At 39.9% G+C, this 19,020-nt stretch overlaps 2 protein-coding genes across 3 annotated transcripts; both read right to left on the bottom strand.

Annotated features, from left to right (window-relative positions):
* Positions 1 to 2,808: 2,808 nt before the first annotated feature.
* On the bottom strand, positions 2,809 to 3,750 carry LOC127779589 (probable glutathione S-transferase GSTU1). The gene has a single exon (XM_052306401.1). The coding sequence runs from the start codon at positions 3,631 to 3,633 to the stop codon at positions 2,917 to 2,919; it is 717 nt and encodes a 238-aa protein (XP_052162361.1). The 5' UTR covers positions 3,634 to 3,750; the 3' UTR covers positions 2,809 to 2,916.
* A 3,459-nt stretch (positions 3,751 to 7,209) lies between these two features.
* Positions 7,210 to 16,451, bottom strand: LOC127779586 (uncharacterized). 2 transcript variants are annotated; one of them, XM_052306398.1, is made up of 14 exons: positions 16,273 to 16,451; positions 16,064 to 16,185; positions 15,805 to 15,974; positions 15,578 to 15,724; positions 14,787 to 14,838; positions 14,193 to 14,367; positions 13,488 to 13,570; positions 12,411 to 12,623; positions 11,163 to 11,294; positions 10,496 to 10,631; positions 9,899 to 10,006; positions 9,294 to 9,359; positions 8,956 to 9,215; positions 7,210 to 8,868 (listed from the first exon to the last, which is right to left on the bottom strand). In XM_052306398.1, exons 1-14 carry the CDS (start codon positions 16,343 to 16,345, stop codon positions 8,773 to 8,775), a joined length of 1,833 nt encoding a protein of 610 aa, XP_052162358.1. In that variant the 5' UTR covers positions 16,346 to 16,451; the 3' UTR covers positions 7,210 to 8,772. The 2 variants fall into 2 exon arrangements, 1 of the variants encoding a protein (XP_052162358.1); XR_008018696.1 differs by lacking the exons at positions 7,210 to 8,868; positions 8,956 to 9,215 and having other exon boundaries at positions 9,319 to 9,359; positions 9,899 to 10,253.
* Between the last annotated feature and the right edge of the window lie 2,569 nt (positions 16,452 to 19,020).

The following is a 19,020-nucleotide window of genomic DNA, read 5'->3' as shown; positions in this document are numbered from 1 at the left end:
CATCGCAATTGTGTGGTTTTAGCTCAAGGACACCGTGAAAGTGAAGTTTTGGGGGAAGACATCCCATAATCGTGGATATTTGCCGATGGACACCGCACCGTCTAAAGGATACTTGCCGTGCTGACGTGGCGGATGGGAGGCCATTTTTTGACGCGGTCGGACGTATACCCCTGCGCCATGTCGTGCTAACGAAGGAGGGAGTAGTGGGTCCCACATTGAAGCGGTTGTGTTGGTTAAGAGGAGGATTAAATAGAAATTTACCCCCCTGGTGCCCAGTTGCCAGTGAGACATTGGAAGGGATGAGGAGGGAATAAATATTGCGCAAGAGATAATAAGGTTATGTGGGGCCCACTTGACAGTGTCCCACTCCTCTTCTTTTTCTTCTCTCTCAATTTCTTCTCCTCTCGATCTCCCCTCATCTCTCTCCCTCTCATTTCCCTTTCTCCCCACACGCGTGCGTGCCCGAGCGGGATGCGGCAGGCGCGCGACGGCGTGGGCCGAGGCGACGACGGCGGCCTGAAGGTGACCCGGCGGCATCAAGTGGATGGGGAGAAAAGGCCAGCGCAACGAGGAGGTGCTAGGGCAACGCCGAGCAGAGGAGGCGGAGGTGGAGGAGCTGGGTGGTTGCGGAGGAGCCGCGCGCAGGGGCGGCGCTCACAGCATGGTGGTGGCCCCGAGCAAGACGAAGACGGCCGGTGGTGGCGAAGCGGCAATGGCATAATAGATAGGGAACGTTTTCGCATGCTAAAATGGTGGGACCACTGGTTTCAAGAATGAATTAAGGTTTGATTTTTTTTTAAAATTTTTTTTAAGAACTTTTAGAATTTTGTTTAATTTCTTAGATGCTCTGGTAATTTTTCTACAATAGTTGGGTGGCATGTAAAGGGTGAGAATACGGCAAAAAAAAAACTATGGAGGGATTTTTTTTTTGAAATGTTATTCACACTTAGGGCTTATTCGGTTCACAGGATTTCCAAATCACAGGAATAGGAAAAACGTAGGAATAATGTAGGAATGCACGTGCAAAACAAAGGATTGGAACACAGGAATTTTTCCTCCACCGAGCTAAACAAAAGAGGATAGAGTAGATGTTTTTATTCCTATAGAATTAGTACATTTTGGAGGATTTTTAGAAGATTGGAATAGTGTTCCTATGGAAAATTTTCCTTTGAATCCTACAAACCGAATGCATAAATAGTGCTTATTCCAAAGAAATTGAGATTTCCTTTAGGAACCCTTCAAAACGAATAAGACCTATTTAGAGTTTTTTTTTCAACACCGTAGATATAATTTAACCATGCATGAGTTCGTGAAGTGATGATATTGTGTGTACTCTCGATGTCATGATAGGAATGAAGAACATATTTTTTACGAGTTAAACATAGCTAATCAACAAATGAATTCAACGAATAATCAATCTGAATGAATTCAATGATACAGAACAATAAAAAGTGATAAATGATTTTAAAGCAATAATTACTTTTTGTGTGTGATGAGAATTCTCTTACCTACAAAATATCTGAATAAGGCCGTGTTTAGTTCCCAAGTAAACTTCTAACTTTTCCATCACATCAAAACTTTCCTACATATACAAACTTCCAACTTTTCCGTCACATCGTTCCAATTTCAGCCAAACTTTTAATTTTGATGTGAACTAAACACACCCTAAAAGGATGTGAGATGGGGAGACCAAGGGCCGAGTTTACTTCCAAACTTTTTCTTCAAACTTTCAACTTTTTCATCACATCAAAATTTTCCTACACACACAAATTTTTAACTTTTCCGTTACATCATTCAATCTTAACCAAACTTTCAATTTTAGCGTGACCTAAACACACCTCGGTGGAAAAGCTAGCTAATTGGTGAGGGTTCTCCCTACACAAACACTTCCTGCGTTTTTTTTTTCTTCCGATTCCTTCCAGTCTTCCACTACAGCACTACTTGTCCGGGTTGCATGTCACATCATTTTCAAGGTGGGACCCTGGGGATATAAATCATCGGAGTCCCCCATGCCATGCTGCCATGCACTTCTTTGTTTTTCTCGACTTTTCTATTGTGTAGGTAAGGAGGTCCACACCATTTTTTAAGTTTGCATGTGTCTAAATTGTTTTATTTCAAAAACTATATTACAAATATACTTGAATAAATTCTACTTTCTACTTTGGCCCACTTTAATACAATAGAAAGATTATTGAATATTTTTTCTTTCTGAGCTTATTATTTTATTTAAAAACCAGTTATACATTTTTTTAAAAAAACAAATCTACATTGAAAGTTTACACGTGTAAAGTTTATATATAAAAAGTTACAAATATGCATACATAGAGTTTCTATCTACAAAATTAGTATATATAAAATTTATACGGATAAAGTTACATATATAAATTAGTAGTATACATGTTAGGCTGTAATTTAAAACTTCATAAAACATGTAGGTAGGATAGAGGCTCTGAATGAGAAAGGAAATATATTTTACTAACGACGCATTAATTAGGCTTAATAAATTCGTCTTATAGTTTTCTGGCGGAATCAGTAATTTGTTTTTATTATTAGACTACGTTTAATACTTCAAATGTGTATCCGTAAATCCGATGAGACAACCAAACCTAAAATTCTTCACCAACTAAATAAGGCCTTATTCCATACCGTGAGAGAGAGTAAGACAAAGAAGATGAGATGAATGGAACAGGAAGGTGAATTTATCTTTCTTATTTCTTAATTCTTTTAAAAGTGTAAAGTAATGATCGGAGAGTACAGTTTACGCTTGTAAACTTCAAACACAAATTACTTGAACCTGCCAGCCGGCGAAATTAAACAAGTTATTTTGAACGACCTTGATTAATTACGACAAGTAGTAAAATGAGTAAATGGCAGTAATAATAACAACGAAATTAAGGTGTACAAACAATAGCGTAGCTAGTCGTCGATGCCGTAGTGCTTCCTGAGGAGGCCGATGAAGTCGTAGATCTCCTCCGGCGAGCGGAGGCTGCCGGCGACGCTGTCCAGCTCCATGCACCGCCGCGCCCACGCCGCCACCCGCGGGCACTCCTCCTCCACGCTGAACCCGCCGTACCTCGCGAAGCTGTACACCCACGGCATCATCGGCACCAGCGCCACGTCCACCAACCCAAACTCCTCCTCGCCGCCGAAGAATTCCTTCTCCCCGAGCTCGCCGTCGAGCGTCCGCAGCGCCTCCACCAGCTCGCCGCGCGCCGCCGCGACCGCCGCGCGGACGCCCTCCTCATCATCCCCCTTCACCTTCCACAGCCGCGTCCCCACCGGGTACACCTTCTTGTCGACGTAGTCGGCCCAGAACCTGGCCCGCGCCCGCGCGTAGGGGTCGTCGGCGGCGGAGGGGAGGAGGCGAGGGGTGGCGTCCGGGAAGGCGTCGTCGAGGTACTCGAGGATGGCGAGGGACTCGCAGATGGCGCGGCCGTCGCCGTCGCCGTGGAGGAGGACGGGGACCTTGGCGTGGATGGGGTTGGAGCGGAGGAGGAGGTCGCTCTTGGCGCCGAGGAGCTCCTGCTCGGAGTAGTCGTAGGGGAGCTTCTTCTCCGCCAGCGCGATGCGGCACCGCTGCCCGAACGGGCTCGCCCAGAAGTCCAGCAGCACAAGCCGATCGCCCCCCGCCATTGCTGATGTCACTTTCTCTCTAGCTTTGCTTGCTTAGCTTAGCTTACCTTCTTTCTCTCTCCAACGCTTGATTTGATTGTGCAGTTTGTGCGTGTGGCTCAGCGACGAGGGATGGGCTCTGCTTTTATATATAGGGCTTCTACATAGATCGTTAAATCGGTTATAGTTTGTTTGATTATACGTGCTACTCAGTGATTCTACAGCTAATACGTGCAGCGAACGTCGACTTTCGATAGGGACGTATTTATTACATGTCTCTTTTTTTTCTACCATGGATTTTTTTTTTTCAAAAACTGCTAAATCTTCCCTGCCACAAAGTAATAGAATCTCATATCCGCAGTTTGTCAAAAGTCAAAACTGAAAACGGCCTTTTATTTCCTGTGTCGGTAGCTTCTATGCCTCATGTTTCTGCTAAGGCATATCCGTTTATTTCAATAGAAATGGGAGGGGATAATCTCTCTAGTTTAAAGAGGAATGGGAGGTTATGCTATTTTACATCACAGAGTGCTACAGAATACTTTTCTGACAACTATAATTTCCATCGCCATGCATATAGGTGGTTTGTCGGTTTCGCTTGTTTTGCTATGGTCTGTTGTTTTTTTAGATAATTATGGTCTGTTGTTTAGATGTCCAGAGTTGGGTTTTGTGACGGTTTTTCATCAGTAAATCGTATAGTTGTATGGTTTTTCTTCTAATTTTTGTTCTTCTTAAGATGAAACAGGAACTCCATGTCCCCCTTCTCAAAGCTTACCTCGAAAACACCTATAGTTTATACCATTGGATCACGAAATATTTCAGAAATAAAATCTAAAGATATCATTTTACTGTTGAAATCAGAATCCTGACAGAAAATCCAATACCCAATAGTATTGCCGTTGTCGCATTCTGGAAATTACGACGAGAGAATCCTAGTTATCATCAAGGGAATCTCTAATGCTAGTTCACGTACCAAAGATCGGCCATGGACCCACAACAAAAAAATACCTGTTCGATTATTCTTTGAGCAACGCTTTTTCACATAATTTAGGAATGATGAGACCCACGAGAATAATTCTCTATTTTCTCTAGTACGAATACATGGTGCCGCCCCCTCCCCTGGATGCTCCATCTGGCCGTCACGTTGGTTCGAACCAAAATGTTTGGTTTAGACGTAGGATTACTAGCTACTCCCTCCGTCACATGAAAACCCAATCTATGGCCCTATTTTTTCTCCAATAAAAGTTGGATTAAATTTTAGATACTCGTGCCACGCTTTTTAAACTGCTAAACGGTGCATTTCGTGTGAAAACTTTATATATGAAAGTTGTTCTAAAATATCAGATTAATCTATTTTTTAAGTTTAAAATAATTAAAACTCAATTAATCACATGTTATTACAACCTCGTTTTGTGTAAAACACTTAATCTTCATCTTCATCTTTATCTTCAAGACTTTCAAACACCACCTATGTCATCCATCCTAATACAGCAAATTTAAATAGTCCCTATTCATATTTGTTGTATTACAATGGATCAAATATTTATGTAGATTAATTTTTTTAAGGACGGATGGAGTATTGCTCACGCTTGGTTAGTGACCGGGCCAAAAATATACAGAGCCCGTTGCTTAAAGAAGTATATGCTTTTAATTTTCATAACAATATCAAAGTAATATTAAGTGGCCAGATTGATGCCATTTTCAACTATACCATTTTTTAGTAAAGTTGCCAAAAAAATCTATATTTAGTTTATTGTCAAATTTAGTAAATACATAAGAAATCCTACCAAAATTTTGGTAATATTGTCAACTTGCTAATATTTTGGCATTATCAAAATTTGGTAAGGTTTATTTTAGCTACAGTCTAAACAGACCCTAATTATGATTTCATTAATCTTAGAATATGTCAGTTCTTCAAAGGTAGTCGTAAGAGTAGCGAGTACGCGTGTGCGCTATATGAGTGAGTGTACACGAATTTACTCCATATGAGTGTATGTTTGTACCATGTTTGAAAAAAAAATATTAATTAATTATGTGTTCACCGACGAGACGCAGACTGTCGCCGGCTAGTGGCTCCGCAGCTCGGTTCAAAGCACGTTCTCCTGGTTTGGCTTGGGTTTACAGAATATTAAATATTAAAAGTAGTCAGGAGAATATTGAAATTCTACAACGTAGGATGAAGATGATCATATTCTGATAGCAGTTAAATAAAAGGATGCTTTACCAGGATTCCACTCTAGGAACTAATTTAACTTCTATCATCATGCATGTATCTTCGATACACCTAAAATAATATCATTATATATCTGGCACCTAAAATAATATAGTAATAAGGGTGTGTTTAGTTCATGCCAAAATTGAAAGTTTTGTTGAAATTGAAACGATGTGACGAAAAAGTTGGAAGTTTATGTGTGTAGGAAAGTTTTGATGTGATGGAAAAGTTAGAAGTTTGAAGAAAAAAATTTGGAACTAAACTCGGCCTAGGTACAAAGGTATTACGAAATTATTTTTTCTTAACTAAACATTTCGTCTTATCGTCAAAATTAGAGGATGTCAAAGAAAAAAAAAGCAAATATACAGCTGGTGTCACGTTAAATGTACAATTCTGTTGACACACTTCAATTTTCATGCTTATGTAAGGAACACGAGCACGCATACTTATATTAAGATATTAAGAGATTATATTGGCTGGCTGCCCAACCTAGATTCCATGATGATGGATATGTTATTTTTTTCCCCTTACCATGCATTGCCAAAATGGAGTTGAAGTTCATACGCACGATATATATCATCGTGCATGGGACACGAGGATGCCTTTCTCCCAAACTAAAAGGTTGACGATTTAAAAATTGTTAAGCATGAGCAATGATGCGAGGACAAATTCCCGTCAGGTTGTGGCAGGACGATATAAAAGATTTATCTGGTGATCCAGATGTTCTTGAGTTTGGCAGCAATATAATCAGATCTTAATGTTTTTAAATTGATCACCTGTTCTTGTAGAGATGCTGCTAGACCTGCCACGATTATTTAGAGAGGGGGTGTTTGATTGCAGGGTAATGTTTAATAAAATGGGTTATCTTCGATGCTATCGGTTGTGAGCTTGTGGTAGGGAATATCAGGATCAGGCGATGTGCGTGGATCAGTTCCCCATTTTGCCAAGAATTTACCAAGCAATGTACCAAGCCCTTACCTTTAGAGGGGTTAGTAATCCTACGATGTCTATGCTTTGGCTTTTTTTCTTCCGAACGACCAAACAGATTGGATGACGTTATATTGATAGAAGGGATTAAATTACATAGAAAAGGAAAAAAAACTATACAATTCTATCTGCAAACAAGCTTGCACGTCAGACCACCTTTCTATTCCTCATGGCAACAATCCCGCAATATGCTTCGCGCCAGCCAAGCTCCAATAGCCTAACTATGCATTGGCATTCCCCTGTCCCTCTAAAACAAAGCATTTCCTGTGGTTAGCGATGAAGGACAGGATCCAAACAACCGAACAACTGAAACAAAGAAACTGGGAGAAGTATTGTGAGCTGTGTGGGAATATAGAAAATGCTTAGCATGTAGTTTTTAGATGTCCAATTGCTAGATTTGTATGGTGCATTTGCAGGGATGCTTTGAAAGTTATTTCTCTCTAGTGTTACATGTTTCTGATGTGTCTGTGAATAGAATGAGTTTTGTAATCTTAGCTGCGATCAGCTGGCAGCTGTGCATTGCCTGGAATGACATGGTCAGTCTCTCGGAGGACTAAGGAAAGATCCTAGTGCTCCAGGTAGGGCTCTAGAGAAGATTCCCTGAAAGAGCTAAGATAACTAAATTGATTAGAGATAAGATTGTTTCGACCCCTCTAACTGTGATTTATCGACTGGTTTCCTTGTTATAACAGTGGAGGATTCTAATGAAGCAAAAGGAGGCCCTGAAGCTGGAGTGCATAATATACTGGTTGCTTGAAGCGGCAGGCCGGATGCATCCACAAAGTGAGCGTGGGATGAAGTCATCGCTGGCCTGATGTGTTCTCCTTTTCCTTTTGCTCTTCTGTTAGTGAGTTGAGTTTCATTCATTGTCCCAAAATTAACTTGTGAGGGTTGGTTGCTGTGTCTGTCTCTGTGAACTGTGCTAAAATGAACGCTGGTCTCCCCAGCCACAAACTTTGCTTTCAATCAAAAGCAGGGCATCTTGCCTTTTGTCTACATAAAAATTTTGCCCAATAATTTGGGCATGGATCAGTTCCCCAGTGTAATGGAGTACAAAGTAACCACCAGTAATAAACCAGTCAGTTCATCGGGATCGACCTCATCAAGAGTTCGAGAGAACTGCTAAAAGTTTGGGTCCCTCAAAATTAACTGCTGGGCGTGACACTTCAATGTGGACAGCTCAGCTATGCACCGGATTGATCAGATTTACTGCTTTACCTAGAGGATTAAGATTATTTTTTATGCGAAGACGACAGCTTTTATTCCTACTACCATCAGGCGGTTACATATCAGATCGCAAGTGTGGAATGGAGAATTTGGGGGCATAAAGATCGACACTTCTACGGCTTGAGACGGTCGACCCGCCTCATTCAGTTCGCATCTTGATTCTTGACGAGCAAACTGAAAATTCAGAGAAAACCATCCTAATACTCTCTCCGTCCTAAAAATATAGCTAGTTTTGTAGTTCAAATTTATACTATATATACCTCGTATATATATTTTGGGACGGGGAGAGTAGCACTCTAGCTTTTTGCTAGAAGCCTATAACTTAAACAATAGTATGGCTGTCCGCCACAGCTATATTCATAGCTTGGCCATATCTTAGGCTGTGTTTAGATCCAAAGTTTGGATCCAAACTTCAGTCCTTTTCCATCACATCAACTTGTCATACACACACAACTTTTCAGTCACATCATCTCCAATTTCAATCAAAATCCAAACTTTGCGCTGAACTAAACACAGCCCTAGCAGACTAGAAGAACAGTACATCAGAAGGTTGTTGCCTCCACTGCTAGAGGGTCAGAAATTTCTTATAATTTCTATATCCAGTAAACATGGAAGGCACCACCACAGGATTAGGAGTACAAATATGCATCATGATTGCCTTTATGTACATCGTGTTTTCTTCTTGGCAGCTACACTATAACACAAACGTGTTCAGTGACGCGTACCTGAAGGGACGGCTATGCGTTGCTCTGTGACCCTATCTGTTCCTCAATCTGCACCATAATCCTTTCAGCGTCCATCCACCAGTCTGCGTCGTCACAATCCTTGTCCTCCTGCGCGCATACATGGATGGCAGTTTCTAAGATAGCAGCACGTTTGGAAATACTACCGGGAAGAAGACAACAGAAGAGACTACCAACTTGGTCACGTGTGTCACGACCATGATCGGTGTTGTCGATGCTGTCAGCAAATTTCACCGCTTCTTCCCACCAGCTCGGATCATCCTCACCGCTCTCTGTAACTGATTTCGTTCCATTGCAAAGGTACTCATCATTCCTGTTGCTCCCCTCAATGCTGATCTCCACAACTTCCCCCTGATATTCCCTCTGGGCTGAATCGGATATCGAGCTGAGCTCAGGAATCACGTCCCAGGGAACAGGGCGCAATGGAGAACGGTAACCTATTCCAAAGTGATGATGATAAGAGAAAAAAGGATCATGTATAAGTGAGAACTTACGGAGTATCGTCCCGTGCTTACCTTGGCAGTCAGGATCATAACACTTTTGGTAATATGCAGCTCTCTGGAATTCAACGATATACATCACTGTTGCATAAGCACGGCTAGTGATTAGCTAATGTGAATAGGACCAATAATATATTCGAACGATAGAACGGCATGGAGTGGGGTTGCATGTCAGTGATTCGGATATCGTGGTAGCATAAACTAACAATTTGCATAATTTTGTTATCGCAGCGTTATTCTGTTCGAATAAATAGAGATATTTTGCACCGTAGTAAACAGGTGAGGAAACAAAACACAAGATTGGTTTGCTTAACAGACATGTAAAACATTTCCAGATAAAGTGTCAAACATTAAATAGAAGATATAAGAGAAGAAAACAAAAAAGATAAAAACCACTATACGGTGCATGCGTTTTCACAAAAAAATACTGACAAGGAATAAAGAAATAACAAAAGCATGTGATAGCAAGAGCAAATAGTGAAGTAGGTATCATAACAAGACTGTAGAAGCATAAATATAACTCTTCTTTTTTCTACTCATTGCACAAAATTTTCATCAGCATTAACGAAGTAATGCACTAATGTACAAGAAGATTGAACAGAACAAAGGTAAATTGTTACCATGATTGCTTTTATGTTCTCTTCCAATATGCTCACAGTATCTACTCCTTGACATACTATAAATCATCAAACCATAATGTGAAAACCAGTACCAGCATCTAATTTTTCCTGCAGAGATGGGTGCAGAAATCTTTAAAATATAGTGAAAGTGTGCAGCGTTGTTAATCTTTTGCCTAAAATGCAAGTAATGACAGTACTACAAGAAATAACATCAATACAATATATTGTCTAATAACATAATTGGAGCAGGGCAGAAAGTCATCAGTATTGATGTGCAGAGTCAAATTTTGACGGTGGAGGGATCCTGGGTAGATAATGCATAATGGCATCCTTTTTAGATAATGTAGAGTGGTATCTGCATCAAGTGGAGATAGGGAAAGTTCAAGAATTTTATGGAGTATACTACTCTGGCTTCACTAATGTTTTTCACACAAAAATTTAACAAACCACTTGACCCATACCAAGCTATTTGAGCTGACTATGCACATAAATACACCCTTTCAAATTCCAGAAAGACCGACAGAAACATAGTGAAACAGAGTCCTGATGACTGATTATCAATAAGAAAGAGGGATAATTGAGAGGAAGATAAACCACCTGAGACATTTCCAAAAGAAGCTATAGATTCAATAAAGACATCCAGAGCTGGAAAAGGAGATATTCCATAAGTATTTGAAACAGGAAAATCATTTCGATAGGTACCAATGGAGTCCTTGCTGTTTCTTCCTTGAATCTAACCACAGCACATTAGACAACCAATTAATATAACAAAATCAACAGAATATGTAAGTATATTTGGTACAGGAGTTATAAGAAGCACGTGACACATTTACCTGATAGGACACTTTCGTAACAACCAATATTTTGTAAATTTTCAATAAACTATTCAGAATTAGTGAAGGATCAAAATGTAGGACACTTTTGTAACAACCAATATATTTGTAAATTTTCAATACAAAATTCAGAAATAGTGAAGCTTCAAAATGCATGAGTCATTTATTGCAACTTCTAAGCCACATAACTAGCTGGTCAAAAAATACGTCAAACAAAACCTGCATCAGAGTTTGTGAAAATAGGGAATAATTATATTGGGAATAGATAAAGTGATAAATAGTTGCATTGGGATTTGACAGAGTAGGGGTATTAGAGTCTTTTAGGTTTTGTATATGTGTGGGATGGATGAAAAATAAACTTATTTTAGGTATTCCAGAAAATGCCCGAACAGGAAAGTTGCAAGGTAATACAAGAAAGCATATATACTTACTCGTATCATGCTGGCTTCTGAGTCAAAATGCAACGTTTTCTTGCAATCTAAATCAAGTTTGCATGTCAAAAGTTTATCACAGTCATCATCTAATCTGCAAATAAGTGACTCCATAAAGAGCTCCTTATCACTCTGTAACATTTAAAACAAGCTGTCAGAGTGCAGTGGGGGACATATATCCAAATCTCATAACTCCTTAAGACAAACAAGCTGTCGGAGTGCAGGGGTGACATATATCCAAATCTCATAACTCAGACAAAATCTTCCATGTTCACATGCAGTCAACAGAAGATAACAAAAGGCAAAGAAGACATACAACACAGAAAAGATAACATAAAGTATTAGGATCGCTGTACTGAGCAGATTAGCCATACCAGCAGGCATATCAAACTGCAGTGCAGATCTAAATTAAAATTCATCTACCGTGTTTTAGAAATTATACAAGGACCTACTACCGAAAGGACAATCTGTGATACACTCATTTGTGGTAACCGATGGATCAAAAGGTTTCATGAATGGATCAGGTTCTGGAAACCAAGCAGTACTAACTAGTAACTACTAAATCAGCTACCTGAACTAGGTTGTTGATAAACTGGCTTGTTCAAGAAAAAAAAACAGGGCAATTATGGACTATCAAAACAAATGTGATATTCTTCTAAAAAGCCTCCTTGGAATAGATATAAAATTGATGGCAGTTCATCAGTCCAAAATTTATGTAGTCTATCAGAACTGGGATGCCAAAAAGAGCTGATTTACAAGCAAATGAAAAAACTATCACTTTCCCACTGTGTAGACACATGTTTTTTTTTTCCAGAAATGATGTTGCTTACAAGTGTCAACAAATACAACACTAGCGAGGACCAGATCAACTAGTAGAGTACTTCTCTTACTGATTTCAGGAAAACTTGACAGGTCCAAGGCCATATAAAATAGCCTTTTTAATTTTAAAAAGCAAGAAACAACTATTTTAAGTGAACATCTTCACTATTTCTGTATTTCAGCATCATGGCATGAAACAATAAACCATCAACTTTTTATCACTATTACAGGCTTACAATTATTCTCCGTCCCCCAAAAATTGTTCTACCATTTGAAATAGGAGACGTGTATTTACATCAAATCTCCAAGAAGAAATTAAATTTTCTAATGTAGTTGAAGAACAGAAACAACTCGGCATGTGAAATCAAAAACTTGACATTAGGAATATTTATCGAGAACAAAGAAAAGAACTTATGATCAAGGTCTCACCATGTTTTTATGTTTGAAACGCTCAGTAGCCACAAGAAATGACTTCTTCCCAGACTTCGATGAGAAGGCTAAACGAAAACAACGATTCCGGGAGTAAACAGCAGTATCCATAAAGAGATGATCAGCACGACCTGTACAACTGCTATCTTTCATAATGTACAGTTTATTAAAGTTAGGATTAGCTGCACGCTGAGATGCGATCCGTGAGCAGATCTGCAAAGAAGAGCAATACTTCAGTGTAGAAAAAAAATTCCAATCAGCCACGTCAATTCTATATTGAACCAAGCAAAGCAAAAAAGGCAAAATCCCATGGCCAGAAAAAAGGATACACATCTTAAGTTTGTTGGCAAACATTAATGCAGAACATGTATATTGCAAATCAATTGCTAGTCAGTGTTGATGTACACACCTGTAAAGTAGAAGAAATTTATTCTGGTTCTTTCTAATTTCAGAGTTGCATTTCATTTTACCAAAAGATGAATTGACTAATGCAGGAGGCCCAGAAGTATGGCAAGAACAAAGATAAGTTTCTACTTTACTTGTAACTTGGCATCAATACAGAAATGTGCAAGTGCTCCAAGCACCTCTAGTGTAGAAGATAACAACTCATTAGCATAAATACATTGTGTTTCATATGGGCCTTACTGCGTACTATAGACCTACTCCATTTTGATTTTTTTTCTCAAAAACTTGACGTATGAAGACAAAGTAAATTCAATTTTGGAGTGAATAGATTAGTTGTGTCCATCATCATGGGGAGGATGAAGACAGACTAAAGAGTTAAAGAAACTATTAAATAGGTGAACATGCTCCACTGAGTAACTAGATCCTATCCTCTGTAGGTGAGAGCATCTTCCATGTGTCTACTATCAGGGTCAGGGTCATATACTATGTATCCATGGTACAAAACATTTTCATTCATATATTTCTTCTATGCTTTATTTTGGAGCATTGCTGAAAGATGTAGACTTAGAACTGTTCCTTCCTTGAATATAACTAGCTCAACAAAACATAGAGCACTTGAAAATAACAAATCTACTGATGATAATAAAACTGAAGATTGAGATCGAATAGTACCTCAGAGATAAATGCACCAACATGGGAGTTGTCCTTAAATGCAGTCTTCGGTATGCGGATGATCAAATGGCGTGAGAACTTTTCTAAGCAAACAACAGAAGTTTTCATATGAATACCAGTATGCAGCACATAAGGTTGTCACAACAATTGAGATTGACCAATACATAATGTAAAAAGGGTATGGGGGTCGCATAGTAGATCCTTCCTGATAATTAAAAAGGTAACTTCCTTTCATTCTCCCCCACTCACATGTAGGATTAGCTTGTGGATGAAATCCATATATAGAGTGCACAAAAGCCAAACTAATTCTTGAACAATTGCTACAACTCTTCTTAAAACTTATTCAAATATGGCTTATGTTCAATATGGTAAGTATTCCTTTTCCTATCTTCTCAACTTGGATATCCCTCAGCTTCTATGAATAACCCTACCTTAAGACTGAAGTTTGAGAACTGCTTAGGCTCAACGGAGACAATGTCTCCATTCATCATGCATAGCATCCACTTAAAACATATGATTCATAGAAACGCCCTACAGTACAAATGTATTAGACTATTATAGAAAACAAAATCCTTGCGTAGGATTAGGCAACTAGCCATCCAGAAGATGCAAAGGCTAATCTTATTCATCATAAAATGATCCCACTGATCTTATTGACATAATTTTATAGGTTAAACACACATGCAAAAGGAGATAATAAGGCACCTTCAGTAGACGAGTCTAACTCTATTATCCATTCCTCCTGTCCTTCAATGGAATATTTATCATGCAAAGCACTGAATGTGACTGCAACCAATATATCCACCATTTCATCTGCATCTCTCATCTTGTTCAATCTTGGGTCAAACTCAAGATCAAAGTAAATATGGCAAGGTGAACCCTGTAGCATCAAAATTGATGTAACATGTTATTGGCTATCTAGGGTATGACCCTTTTTCAGACATTTGTTTGTACAACTATATGCAGGTTGATTCCTCATCCTAAAAGATAGCACTATCTTCATGATGTAACAGAATAATTCCCAAACAATAATGATTAAGAGGATATGCACAAACAAATATATTTGCAAATTTGAGGCCAGGATTCTATGGACATGATTCCAAAATTAAGGCCCTTAGAGAAGGAGAATCCCCATCAAAAGAGAAGTATCAAGTATGTGCTTTACCAAATATTTGACCACATCATTACCATCAGATTTGGGAAAAAGAACAAGCATATGTAAAGCGTTTTTATGCAACTACTACTTGGCAGCATATAATATTTTTACCATTTCAACAAAATACAGATATGGATACTTACATCCTGTATAACTTCATAGTGATGGCGAATCTGCGGATCCATATTATTGTACCTAGAGAAGGTCACAACATAGAACAGAATAAATCCATGGAGATAGAAGGAAAAGAAGCATCTTAAATTAGCCAAGAAGTGATGAACATTCTAATATGTTATATTATTAAGAGAGGGCTAAAAAGAACCACTACGTTCACTCTCAAGGCTAGAAATTAGTTAAAAATTAAAATATTTTGTTAGTTGGAGGAAAAAGAGAAAGACCTACACCTGGTAGGACCAGATTATAGATGGAATGATGGATAGCTACAATTATATTTTTACAAATAGAGATAGATTTGTATGGAATTTTTTTTTACTACCTCCGTCCCAAAATATAAGAATCTAGGGTCGGATGAAACGTTTTCTAGTACAATGTATCTGGGCAGACTAGGAAATGTCTCATCCAGTCTTAGGTTCTTATATTTTAAGACGGAGAGAGTACATAAGAAGGTAGAACCAGCTCTACCTTATAGCCATTTCGTTGATAGAAATGATAAGTTACAAGGTTGCATGAATAAGGGGAAAATGAGAAAAGGAAGGGATAAAGAGAAAAGGATATATAGAGATAAGGGAATGTACAAAATATAATTCTGTTTAAAATAATTCTGCACAATTGTGCAAGAAATTTGACTAGTTTCATCAATGAGAATGCGTGACATGTTCCAAACTCTAGTAACAGGCCATTACGCAAAAGGAAATTAGGAATCAACAAGGTATGTCAGAAATGCAGAGGCACACAAATGTAACAAGGTCACAACCTTTTCCAGAACTCATCGTACGTAGACACGAGGAATCTTCTCTGCCCACTTAAATGATCTTGGTAGCTAAAGACATTGGTATACGCATGTGCTTTACAGAACCTGATTGCCTCCTCTTGCCTAGGGAAGGTTGCCCAAACACCGGCACTGCACAGCCAACCAACAAAATTCAGAACAAATGGGGCTCATTTGCTTTGAACAAAAGAACAGATCAGAGGTTCAGAGACCTGGGGACCAAATCAGTTTGCTTCTTGAGATCAATTCGGATCTCCCGCAACAACCGCAGCAGGCTGAGCGGCTTCTTCACCGGGACACCTTGCGGGGAACCGTAGAACACAACCGGGGACATCTGCTTGCGGCCAGTAAATTTGATCACCGCCGACGACGGCGCCTCATGCTGGATAGAGAAAACAATCGTAGCAGTTCATCACTTGCCTCTTCCGTACATTCTAAGCTAGAACCTCATGGAGACCCCATCACGCGCACCTTCTCCGCCGCGTCCGGCGTAGGAGTAGAAGAGGAGGAGCTCCCGCCGCCGCCTCCATCCGCCGTGGACGCGACCCGCGACCTCTTGCCCGCCCGGCGCGGCCTCTCCCTGATCGCCGACTCTGAATCCATCCGATTGGAACAAGACCGGATCAGAAATTTGGGGGGAAAAGGGAGAGAATGGCCATTTTCGAGGTCCAGGAGCTTACGGGGAGGGGAGACGCCGCACTTGAAGCAGGCGAAGAGGCGGTCGACGTCGTCCTTGGGGTCGTGCGCCGCCATGGATTGGATTCGATGCGAGCTTGCCTTCTTCGCGATCTCTTCTAGGGTTTAACCGATTTCGGGGGGCGCTAGTTACAGATTCTTGTGGGCGGGAAATTGGTTTTCGTTCTCTTTTACATTCGCAGTGTGTCTCGCCGTTATAACGGAACAAATGTGTATTAGCTACTGCATATTGTGAAAATATAGTGCTGTTAGACATTACAAAATTATGATATTTTTTTTCTAGACACCACGAGCGTTATTACATTATTTCCATACGATTGAGGAGAGAGAAGCCCTATGAGTTTTCTATTTTACCCTTATGTCCAAACTATATTTGTATGGTTAGCCCATTTCTCATATTATGCAGATCGCCAGACGCAAGATGCACTAACTCTATAGATCGATGGCCTCTCCTCCTACTGTGCAACGGCAAGGCATGGTTGTTTTGTGTCCGTTGGAGAGGAGCCTCAGGATTCAAATCCTCATGCAGTCACATTCAGCCTCCTCGTCGACCATGTCGGCACCTGGAGAGTATGTTGCTTGTGGTCGACTAGTTATCATCCAAGTTTGTAACCTCGCGGAGGCCAAGGAGACCGGATAGGCCACAAGAGAACAGTTGGCCATGCTCTTCTTCATCTCCCTCGACACCAATGGGTCAGCAGTGCAAGGTCCAAACGAAGGCCAAGACAACAATTTGATTGACGATAAAAGGAAATAAAAGCCATTTGAATAGAAATATAGCAAGTATTAATATAAGAACTCATGGGTGAAAGAAAATTTTAAATAGAGCTATGCATGAAGAGATCAGGCTTGCTGGAGTTTTCATCGAAGTTGAAGAAGAATGCCTTGGTGGCTGTGGAGAAGATTGGATTGTTGCATGGAGAAGCTAGACTGTCATGCAGAGCAACCTGCAGTGACAAAGGAGGAGAGCCTGCAAGCCACTGAGCGAGACTAGCCGGAGTACCGAAATGCTACTAACATGCTAGCCAGCGGCTCCCTCCCCATTCACGAACGCTACAGGGAGAGAGATGTGTGACTGTCTCCGATTAAGTGAACCAATTCCTTCTTTTAAAAAAACAAGTGAAAATGACAAGGGTACTTAGGTCTTATGTTTATCTTTTGATCACTCAAATAGATTAATATTATGTTAACGAGAAGCATGTCCACTAGCAAAATACTACGAATTTATATTGCCCAGCAGCAAATTCAGAGTCTTATGATGTTTTGTAGCTATCTAAACTTTTCGAGTGTCATGTAGCAAATTTTGTCAAGGAAAAATATATATTATGTTACTCTGACTTTAAATATGATTTTCTTTTTAACTCATGTGAAAATTTAAAAACAATCAATCTCTTTGGTTCCAAAATTCTTGGGGTTTTGGACATGATCTCACATATTTCGGTAGCAAGAAGTAATTTGGTAGGGTACCTATTACTTAAATCACCTACTAAATTATAAAGTTTGACATACATGATTATATATTAAAATATAATTATAAGATATAGAAGTTTGTACTTAAAAAGTTACCTATCCAGTGAAAAACGCTAATGTGCATTCCGACTAGTTTAGGATTAGGGTTCAAAGGTGGGGTGGGTGGGAGGGACAGGCCGTTGGGAGGAGGAGGTGGGGTTTTCTTAAGGCTTAAAGGGATGGCCGAGGGAGTGGTTGATTGGTCCTGAGTAGCGGTTGGTGTGTTGCCGCCGGTGAATCGGATGAGGGTGGCGGGTGAGGTAGGAGGCGGCATGGCGAAGCAACGGAGTGGGTGGGGACGAGGGAGGACCAGAGGAGGGGACAGATTGGTTGTGGAACATAAAGAATCACCTTGCCAGGCCATTGTGCTTTGCCGCATTGGTTGAAAACAAAAGGAGCAAGAGGTAGATGACAATTTTGTATACTGGTTATGCAAAAAATTCAGCCCGTGCAAATATGCACATGGGCTAGGAACACAATTGTGTGCCTCTAGCCCACGCGATACACGTCCTTTAATCTAAGCTCTATCTAGTTGATTATCCATGTTACTGCAATTTTGCCTATCCGCAGGGAGACGTGATTAACACAGCTATAGGTAGACTACCTCACCTGTTGGATGCTTTCCAGGCAGAAGTCATGGCGTGTTTGACCGGAGAGCTGCGAGTGAACAGGGCATGAGTCATGTGGTGTTTGAAACTAATTCAACGGTACCAAAGAATCATTTATGATTGGCAATCACTAGTGGGCTAATCTACAAATTGAAGAACCTGATCAGAATTAGTTTCATTTCTTGTTCTTTTTTTGCTTCTCGAGTATGTAATAAAGTTGCTCACGCCTTAGTGGCATTGGTTTGTAAGTGTCCCCACGATATTATCCTACTTTATCCCCAAACCAAACACATGCTAAATACTCAAAAATCTATTAAATCTCAGTATAGCCCTTTTTATCTAGCTTGTAAATTTTGTAGGCTAAAATGTTAGACCCATTATAACCCGGTGACCAATGATTACGCTGCGTCTTAAGTTAATGGAAAGCTCTTTTCCGCTCGAAAAGAAAAAAAAAGGAACACAAAGCAAAATTTCCAAGATATTGGGCTGTTTATTTTCCTATAAAGTTAAGCCATAAAAATGTCATGTCATGTCATGGAATATCGCCTTCACTTTTCTGTGAACCAAAGAGGTTTAATAAGGAGAAAGAAATCCTTGGAAGATTGTGGCATCCAA

Source organism: Oryza glaberrima, chromosome 7, assembly GCF_000147395.1.
Source record: "Oryza glaberrima chromosome 7, OglaRS2, whole genome shotgun sequence".
In the NCBI taxonomy this organism is placed as follows: domain Eukaryota; kingdom Viridiplantae; phylum Streptophyta; class Magnoliopsida; order Poales; family Poaceae; genus Oryza; species Oryza glaberrima.
Note: the sequence above shows the minus strand (reverse complement) of the source record. Positions and strands in the feature narration are given on the sequence as shown.